This window comes from Centruroides sculpturatus, unplaced genomic scaffold (assembly GCF_000671375.1).
Source record: "Centruroides sculpturatus isolate CEXI.00-Female unplaced genomic scaffold, Cexi_2.0 scaffold1312, whole genome shotgun sequence".
In the NCBI taxonomy this organism is placed as follows: Eukaryota; Metazoa; Arthropoda; class Arachnida; order Scorpiones; family Buthidae; genus Centruroides; species Centruroides sculpturatus.
Genome location: NW_019385668.1, coordinates 209,278 through 219,922, shown reverse-complemented (window position 1 = coordinate 219,922; position 10,645 = coordinate 209,278). Strand labels below are relative to the sequence as shown.

Here is a 10,645-nt window from a genome sequence, read left to right as displayed (position 1 = left end):
ATCATGTGAGAAATTGCTTTTGCTTTGGATAACTGAAAAACAGTGTGCTGGCGACAGCGTATCAGAACTGACATTAAAAATCACTTGAAATGTGCGAAACATAAGGCAAACCTAGTAGCAACAGAGGCAATTATTTGCGAGAAAGCTAAAAAGATACATGCTGATCTCATGAAAAATCAACCAGGAACTAGCCAGGATAGCGAGATGTTTAAAGCCAGCCATTTTTTTTTACATGAAAATGGATTAATCGTTTTTACATTACTTCTTATGGGAAAGGTTGGTTTGGTATACGTCCTATTCGGTATAAGTCCAAACATCAGGAACGGATTAAGGTCGTATACCGAGGTTCCACTGTACTTGTATTTGGAGTTTTACTAAATTGTGTTTTATTGAGTGTTTAGTTTTTCTTTTTTGTTTTGTTCGATTTTAGAATTATGATATTTTTGTTTTTATTTTTGTATACTTTTACAGATATGTTACTTTTTCTATATACGATATAAAAATATTATATTAATAAAATGTTGATTCAGGCTTTAAAAAATTTTTTTTATCTTGTCCCCTTTTGTATACGTTATATAACTCCGATATAAAGTTCAATCTGCTGCGAAAGTGGATAGAGTGGATTTTTCTAGCTTTCTCACTACCAGTTCACAGAGAGTCCAGCTACCGAGCTTCTCTTTGTTGATGGAATAAACTGCCGTCGTAGGAGAAAAAGGAAGTACCGTATTTAATTAAAATTAAATACACTATTTTTACCTAAGAAATTCCCTGCGTTCGGGATATGCGTAAGGAGGAAATCAAGTAACGTTTCAAAACACTGTTGCAAGTTAATTAATAGAGAAGTACTGTTGCAAGTTAAGATATAGAAGTATGTGAAAGTCACGTGACCTTAAATGCGGTATTAACAAACTCTGTATCACGATAATACCGCACGATATACTCTGTAGTATATCGTGCGGGATGACCAGTATTTTTCTAGCAACATCTAGGTTTTCATCCGCGCCTAGGTCGTCAGTTTCCATGTGAGGATGGGCTGGGATGAAGGAGGAATGACAAAGACAGGGTGCACGGAAGTGATTCACTATGCTGCTATATTAACATAAAACAGAAAAAATATTTAAATTTAAGTAACTAACATCAATGACGTTTAAAAACATAATATCATTTACGGATAAATGCTTGACCCACGTCTATACATTAATATCATACGGATAAATGCTTGATCTACGTCTATTATTTAATGCATTTATTCGGAGAGAGAGAAAGTTTACGATAAAATCGCGCGTTGGACAAATTCCTTCTAGTTAACTTCCTGAGAGCGTCGTTGAGGTTCTTCCGACAGTGAGAGAACATTCATCGATGCATTCCCTCGCAAAATGTTCACTAAGTCCTTGCAATATAATCCTTCGGGCGCACAAATAAGTCGGTAGATCTTGATCGAGAGGAGAGGAATCTTTTGCGACTTCTTGGGAGGGGAGAACTTTCTGGAGAGCGAATTGGGCATTGGGCAAACTCCCTGATCTTCTATCATTTGGTCCTTCTTTCTCACGTATCTGGACACACCCAAATTTGGTAAAATCGGATAGAGAAATTATAATTGAATCCCAGATTTTCTTGTCGAACTTCCTCAGATGAGTCGAACTCAACAGATGGTATGTCATTTCGAAAGGAAGCGTATCATGAGATGAACTTCTCTGTTGACTTTCCAAGTTAAATTTTTAGTTTTTGTTAAACTTTATAAAATGTAATATTTGAATTAAATTAAAAATATTAGTCCGGAATCTCACAAGTATGTACTCTCATAGTTCATTATCGTGGCTGTTTCGTCTTGCATTATGCTAACATTGTTGAGATCTGCTAATTGCCCTGAGCTAGAGATGGAGAAGCAGAATGCTGGAGACATAATGTTGATGAAGGATTTGCAGGCCTTTTTCTTTTAGGAAGGTTGGAGAATGACATTTTCCAACACTGGTTAAAACCATTTACCATTCATGGGTTTTTGCGAACGACAACAATCTCGTGAGCGCCGGAACTGAATTATAAATTTGCCTGAAGTAGACTCGTAATTAGAAAGCTTCTTGATCCATTTACTGAAGCTCCTTGATCCATTTACTTTCCTCTCAGCTTTCGTCTCAGCTGTAGAAAGACGAAAGTATGCAAGTATACGTTAGTCTTTCGAACGTTTGCTTGCATGGCGTTAACACACGTTGTTCTCTTCTTTATTACCATGTGTTTGCTCTTTACAGCTCTGTTAAGTGTGATGTTATCTTGATCATGTTTTCGTGTAACTGATGTTCTTACAGTTGGTTGCATCTCTACTGTTAGTTTTCTCCAACTTAATCAGCGCCTTCCATCTAAAGTAACGATTTTCAAGCAGAGGTACGCGTACCCCCAGGATATGCGCTTGGTGATTTAGGGGTATGCGAAAAAAATTTAAAATGGCGTATACACTATAAGAATATTCGGATTCTGCGTCAAGTCCTTTGGCGACAACGCAGCACTCGATGCTTAGTTTTAAATAAAAATATAATTATATTATTATTATATTTATCTGTCTTTCCTCACAATTTTCAATTTAACTTAAAATTTTTTTTACATGTAATTATACAACGCTGTATAATTGACCAAGGCGCTGTTTGACGAACACTCGAAATAAAACTTAGCAAAAATGGGAAATAAAACCACGGAAAATGGGCTGCCAGGAGGTAGGCAAGTCGCCACCACTGATCTAAAGTAATTCTCTGTAAGCACAATCACGCTCCTAAACTCCTTTTCGTATTCTGGGAGAACGGAGGAACATTTCTCTCTATCTGTGGAATAAAAGCCGAATCTAGTTGCAAAATTTCTTTTACCCTTGGAGGTAGTACGATTGGTTGGGAGGATTTTTTTTAAAGATCTACCTATTATTTAGTTTATCTAATTACGTACCGTTTCTCAAAACGACGGACTAGACTTTCGAATAGAAAGATCACACCAAACTGGGTAGTAGATAAGATGCCCTGGATCCTTGTCATACAATTGATTCTCCAGGCCAATTATCGTGGACAACAAACAAATTTAGTATCTTTGACTAAACGAATATATTTGTTGAGAGATGTTACGGATTTTATGGACCACCATGTTATAAACAATAAGAAGTTTAATTCGGTAAATTGACATTGGGAAGACAATTCCGATTAGGCTACATTCCTGTAGAATGTCAAACTTAGCATAGGCGTTAACTAGCTTAAGAACTTTCTGTAAACTTTGGCCGGTGTCACCAAATAAACGTAATACGTTGGAAATGACAGCAGAAGAAATGAAACTTTTCAATTTTAAGCTCGGTTTTAGCAGGGAAGTAATTTATTTTTTGTATAGGTAAATTGAATCTCAAAATTTATATAAATGACGGTTGTTAATCGTAAATTAACGGTTACAATTTTGCGAATTGTTCTTAGAAAAATTTAAATTTGAATGTGGTTGGCGTAGAAATGTACGTTTAAAAATTCCAGCAACGATTGCTTAACTTTCCTGGCAACATTTGTAGGCGCCAGCTATATTTTATTTAAAAACTTTTTATATTTTTAATTATTATAAAATGCCAAAAAAAACTTAATTTTGAGGGTAGGGATGGGTTTTATAAAAAAATTGTAAATGCTATTAAAGAGTAAAATCGTTATTACCATTTACAATTTTTTTTATAAAACTCATCCCTACCCTCAAAATTAAGTTTATTTGCCATTTTATAATAGTTAAAAATATAAAAAAGTGTTTTTAATAAATGGCACCACCAAAAATTTAAACGTTGTCAGGAGAGTTGAACAACTCATTGCTGGTTTATTTATAATTGGAAACCAATTCAATAACTTACCAATGATATAGTCGTATTCCCTCCCTATAATCTTCGTCTTATCCCTAACTATGTCGAAGAATCTGAAGAACAATATAAGAAACATCGCTGTAGCTCGAATCAAATTCATAACTAAATTTCGAATCTGTTGTTCAACTTTACTTTTAATTAGAACGAATTAAATTATATATATATATATATATAACAAAATATTATCCAATGCTAGAGTAATATTTACTTGATTTGCAAGTGCCCTTGATAGATTTAATCTTAATTTATATCTTAAAATCTCAAGTGTGTCAAGTGAATTGTAAGAAATATTAAAAAAAGTAGTTATGCCCAAAAAACATTTTATATATAATTAATTCTGCATTTTCGTAATTTTTAGTTATACTTATAAGTCTTGTTTTTAATAGTTGACTTGTTTTTAAAAAGGTGCGTTAAAAATAAGTTTAATATTATTCCCATACGGTTGACTGAAGTTATACACTAACATTATTTATAAAGGATTTCATAATGATGGATATAGTGATAATAAATAATACATCGTCCTTTTCTTAAGATTAAGTTTTAAATTACAGTACACGAATTTGTCTAGAAATTAAAATAAAAGGAAATATCCTATAGCATTTAGTCATAATTACTGTATTAATAAGTTCAATGTTAATTTAACACAACACGCATAAATTTAGAAGTCATTAAAGGAAAACTGAACAAGATTAGTGTATGTATGGCATCAAAATTTATCTATACTAATATTATAAAGAGGTAATGTTTGTATGTAAGTTTGTATGCAGCAGGTAATCTCCGAAACTACTCATCCGATTTCAAAAATTCTTTCACCAATATTTACAATGGAACTTCGGGGTGGACATAGGCTGTATATTATTCCGTTAAACATTCGTATAAATTAAAACATATCATCTAGGTTAAGGCTTTTATGTCCAACAAGATGGCGCTACGAGTACGACGCCCTAAGTTTGCTTTTCTGTGAGGCATTACGCTTTTCTGTGAAAATGAACTAAAGCGAATCATCTTCTATCTATCTATATAAATAAAAATGCAATGTTCGTTTGTTCCTACCGATTTCTTTGAAATTTTCACACAACGCTGCATTCGAATACGCACGTGTTTTTATATAGTATACGTGTCGAAATTCCCCCCACTGGGGGAGATGGACAGGATTAAGGCTTACCGTAAAGAACTCTGCTTCTATTTATACTATTTTAGATGCGGGTTTTTGCGTTTTTGATTGCGTTTTAATAGGGTACGTCAACAGAATATACACTACAAAGGGATTTTTCGATATTCCCCCCCGCGGGGAGAGGGACAGGATTAAGGCTTACCGTGAAGAATTTGGCTTCTATTATACTATTTCAGATGCGGTTTTTTGCGTTTTTGATTGAGTTTTAATAGGGTACGTCAAGAAAATGTACACTAAGGGATTTTTCGAAAAATTCCCTCCTCCCACGGGGGAAGTGTTATACATTTATAATAGATACATTTTGAGCCACAACAACGCGTGGCGGGGTCTGCTAGTTTGAAATAAATAGGAGAGGAAAGAACACGCTACCTATTTAAAAACCAGATTTCAATCACATCATTGCCTGTAACTATGGGTTACTTGTATCGACCTATTTTCATACTGTAATCAGCATTCTCGTTCATTATCGTCGCATCTTTTTAAATACGAAAAACATATTTATATGTGAAAATGTATATAAGCAAAGATATACAGTAAACACATGCTATTTTATATTTAATACAATATTTTATTTATTTCCGTAAAAATCATATTTTTACTTAGCAGATAATTACTGTAATTACAAAGAAATCTTTGTTTTTCGAAAAATAATAATAAATAAATACATCATTATATTATGAATTTAGAGCTTTAACTAATCTATTTGTTTATATAACACTGAAAGAGATGTTTAATGAATTAAGAAACTTTAGCCCAAAACACACGTTGCAGTGGATATATGTCTAAAGCAGAAAAGTAATTACTTCAACATTTAAAATTGTACATGGAATGTTCACGATTGTATATAAAGTCTTATACTTAATTAATAAAACTTATTGAATTTAACACTAGCCGTTTAAAGATTCGATATTTATTGAAGTTACGCAATTTTAGATTATTTTATAATTAATAAGAATGTTTCTAACAGTTATGACGAATGACGAAAAAAGAAAAATGTAGACGATTCATAATGAATCAAAAAAATTCAAATATTAAATAAAATTTCAAAAAGTTGCAAGTTTGTAGTCAAACAATCGCACTACTAATACCGGTTCTCGTTTGATCACCGAAATATAGGAGCATCGGGCTCGCTCAGTACTTAGGACGGAGACGACCTGAGAATACCGGCTGCTGCTGTCACTATTCTTTTTCTTTCATTCTTCGACCTCTCTCTTTTTCTTTCGTCTAATAAAATATATCACTTCGCGCAGTTAATACACTATTCAAGCAAACATTTCTTTTCTATAACCTTTAGCTTCCTGTACATTGCTTTAAAAATTCTCGGTAAACATACATTGTATCAATTTAAAAAGCACACTGGGCGTTTAAATGCGTTTATTACGAGTAAAAGAACATACTTCAGCTATCATCAAAATCAAGCAATAGACTATTTACTAAAAATACAAATGGCACAAGTCTTTAAATGTGAAATAATAATTTGAGTTTAGAATTAAATAAAATTTGTACATAGTCGCTGGATACTAAGCAGATAGGGGAGAGCCACGGTAATACTGTCATGGCGAAAATTTTGGTTTGCAGTAAATTTCAGTCCGCAATCTTTTAATAAACTCATTTTTATTTACAATGTTTAGATGGTATCTGTAAGTTTCGCAAAACTATAACTTATGTACGGGATAGTAGCCTAAACTTGATTTAAAATCAGGCATACTTTTACAGCGTTTATGGAAACCGTTTAAATTACAAACATTTACGGCCTACCTCGGGTTTTATTAAATTACGAACTTCCGAAATCCCTATAGTTTGTAGTTCAAATCCGAGGCAGCTACGACCAACAATTCCGCGACACCACCGAATGCTTTAAACATGCTGTTAGTGTAATCGTTATAAAAAAGTTTAATTTGCATAAATTTGTTCTTTTGTTATTCTGAACAACATTTAGAATGAAAATCATTCGTTCGGAAGCAATTTTATCCTAAGAAGCGATAAAAACAAGGGAAAGGACCCCGCCAAGTTTTACCTATCTACCCGCAAGTTTTGCCAGCTTCTCACTGATAACGATGATGGCGTAAATTTAAAATTTGAGCTCTCTAGATCCAGTGGTGTTCTTTCTCTAGGAACATCTGCATGGCCAAATGAATAAGAAAGAGAAAAGATACAGCTTTTATGGAGATCTTTGCACTTTTCAACTGCTTATATTTCGGCTACCTCTTCATAGAAAAACCTGAAATTTTGCAGGCTACCTAAGAAAACAAGTATCTTTCGAATGAGATGTTGGAGACATTTACTACAGACGTTTAAAAGACGGAGAAATCGGCAATTTTGATTCCTGTATATGTAGTCAGTCAGTGAACTTTCCACTTGGCGCTGTGTGACTACCGGAACTCTCGATACTGCAGAACGGCCTTTTTGCTACGGAATTGACTAATTCGGTGCTGTAAATACGAGAGAGCACTTTTGTTGGTGAATTCCCGAACTGTCTGACAAGAATAGAGAAAAATATTACTGTTCAATTAATTAACATTTAATGATGAATAATTCATCTCATTTAACTTAACTGTATTTATTTATTGACTTAACCGATACCGATATAACAGTCTATCGCAATTTTCCGGCATACGGTTATCTTTTTGAACTGCAATTTGAAAAAATTGTAGAGCTATAAATCCCCACTGTCGTTCGTTTGTCGGTCTTTCGTTAATCTTGAGAAAGCCGTTTGATGAAGTTCGAACTTTGATGAAATAGATGACATTCGAGACAAGATATGGAAACCTTAGGGGCAGTAGGTCCTGGTTAAGAATATGCGAACTACCGATAAAAACCGAACGTCATGTTATTTCAATTCAAATCTTTTCCCCTGAAAGCAGTTAATAGATGACCGGCGTGACTCTACTGTTAAAAGAAAAGTATGATGTACAGGGACAAACCACCATTGATTTGACGTGGACAACATATATTTATCAATAAATTTAAAAAGTAAAAATATGATTTAAAATTGCAGTCCGGCATTATGACCATGTCACAATAAATAATTGTTCATTAATTCCCTTTTTATTATATTAAAATTTATACATGGTATATCTTCTAAGTCCGAGCTTGGTGTTGGCTCAAGTGTATGTGTATATACCCATCTGCATGAGAACCCTCGGCAAATTCTTAGGCAGCGTTACAATCAGGCTACCACCATTTATCAAGCCGAATTAGCAGCAATTCATCAGGCTGTTCAGTGGAGTTTGACACTTCCTGAACGATTCAAGCTTATCTCAATTTTAAGTGATTCTAAAGCTGCACTGACCTCACTTACGAATACTAATCTTCGAAATAGTATGATTAGGAATATCCAAGAAAATGTAAGCCTAAGCTCGAAATGTTTCAAATTCTTCTACCGTGTTTCCCCGAAAATAAGACAGTGTCTTATATTAATTTTTGCTCTGAAAAATGCGCTAGGTCTTATTTTCAGGAAATGTCTTATTTTTTCCAGGAAGAAGAATTCACATTTATCATTGAACAAAAAAATTCCCAAATCGAACTTAGACCAGAGTGACGTATATCCGGTGTGTCGAACTGTCGCCTTTTTATAGCGTCAACATCGTACTCGATGACCAATTAGTGATTACTGAACCGTAGCACCATGCAAATGTCATGTGGCGTGATTCCCGGCCGACCAATTAGCCATCACCAGCCGTAACGTTATGCAAATCTATGATTTCCAAGCCATAGTCTTATGCAAATCATGCCGTGTGGCGTAATTGTCTGCTGACCAATCAGTGGCTGTACTTTCAAAAAGCCAACGGCTACTTTCAACCATCTGTCGATGACCGTTACGACTAAAAAAAACTTCGCTAGGTCTTACTTTCAGGGGAGGTCTTATATTTCGCAATTCAGCAAAATCTGTGCTAGGTCTTATTTTCTGCGGATGTCTTATTTTCGGGGAAACACGGTATGTCCCAGGTCATGCAGGTGTGGAGGGCAATGAGATGGCAGATACTGCAGCAAAGGATGCTCTAAAGATGAAAACCTACCTCTGACTATACAGCCTTATTCTAGGAACACTCTGACAAGGATTATTTATGACCATAATATTTTAGAATGGAACCAGTCATGGACCTCTTCGACTAAAGGGAATGTCACCAAGATGTTCTACCCAACAATTTATGATTTTCTCAGGAATCCAATTAATAACTTTTCGTATTCTCTTTCTCAAATACTAACTGGTCATGGAAATTTCAATTGCTATCTAGCGGCACGTAATTTGGCCAGCAGTACCTTCTGCTCCTGCGCAACTGGTAAAGCTGAAATTGCACAGCACATATTATATGAATGCCATATTTACGAAATCGAACGCTTCAGGCTAACGCTGGAAGTCCTGTCTTTGGGGTATGGTTGGCCTTGTCCAGCCCATATCCTAGTGTCCAAAGAACTGTGTGCCTACTTTAATTTCTTCATTAAGGACATTTTTAAGAAAAAGCGGTTATGTGTCTAACCGAATTCCATTATTAGCTAACTATGGTTGATACTGTATGCGCGTTGTCACTTATTGTATATCTTTTGTCATTCCAGTTTTGTATTTATTGTTCTAGTGTAATACTCACTCCAGAGTGGTGCACTCACAAAAAAAAAAAAAAAAAAAAAAAAAAAAAAAAAAAAAAAAAAAAAAAAAAAAAAAAAAAAAAAAAAAAAAAAAAAAAAAAAAAAAAAAAAAAAAAAAAAAAAAAAAAAAAAAAAAAAAAAAAAAAAAAAAAAAAAAAAAAAAAAAAAAAAAAAAAAAAAAAAAAAAAAAAAAAAAAAAAAAAAAAAAAAAAAAAAAAAAAAAAAAAAAAAAAAAAAAAAAAAAAAAAAAAAAAAAAAAAAAAAAAAAAAAAAAAAAAAAAAAAAAAAAAAAAAAAAAAAAAAAAAAAAAAAAAAAAAAAAAAAAAAAAAAAAAAAAAAAAAAAAAAAAAAAAAAAAAAAAAAAAAAAAAAAAAAAAAAAAAAAAAAAAAAAAAAAAAAAAAAAAAAAAAAAAAAAAAAAAAAAAAAAAAAAAAAAAAAAAAAAAAAAAAAAAAAAAAAAAAAAAAAAAAAAAAAAAAAAAAAAAAAAAAAAAAAAAAAAAAAAANTAAATACAGTGCTGTATTAGACTTACGGTACCTAATTTACATACTGTACAGACGATAGTTCGCCTAAACTCTCCGTAGTGTGGCGCCAGGCGGCGGAAAAAATATATATATATAATTATAATAAAGTTACAATAAATTAAGTTAATCTATAATTATATATACTTAATATATAATTATATATACAATACCTAATTTATATATAATTAATATATAATTATATGTACAGTACCTAATTTATATATAATTTATATATAATACTGTACAGACAATAGTAATCTCTCCGTAGCGTAGCGCTTGACGGCGCGGAAAGTAGTTCGGCTGCCCGATGACGTTTTTCGTAATTATAGGAGTTTTTTACCGTTTTTTACGGATACTGTCGCAATTTTTTCGCTGTCTTATAAGAATCGTAATAATAGGAACCCGTTTTATAGGGGTCTACTGTAATTAAAAAAAAACGTATATTACATTCACTTTGTTACTATGACAAGTAGCATATAGCACTTATCACTCGGATTTTTT

At 32.8% G+C, this 10,645-nt stretch overlaps 1 protein-coding gene across 1 annotated transcript in view; it reads right to left on the bottom strand.

Annotated features, from left to right (window-relative positions):
• Window positions 1-10,645, bottom strand: part of LOC111641053 (glucose dehydrogenase [FAD, quinone]-like) — a 36,612-nt gene that overhangs the window by 9,646 nt on the left and 16,321 nt on the right. The window contains exon 12 of the mRNA XM_023387159.1: window positions 1,341-1,701. Within this exon, the coding sequence (XP_023242927.1) occupies window positions 1,341-1,701 (361 nt within the window). The remainder of the gene's footprint in view (window positions 1-1,340; window positions 1,702-10,645) is intronic.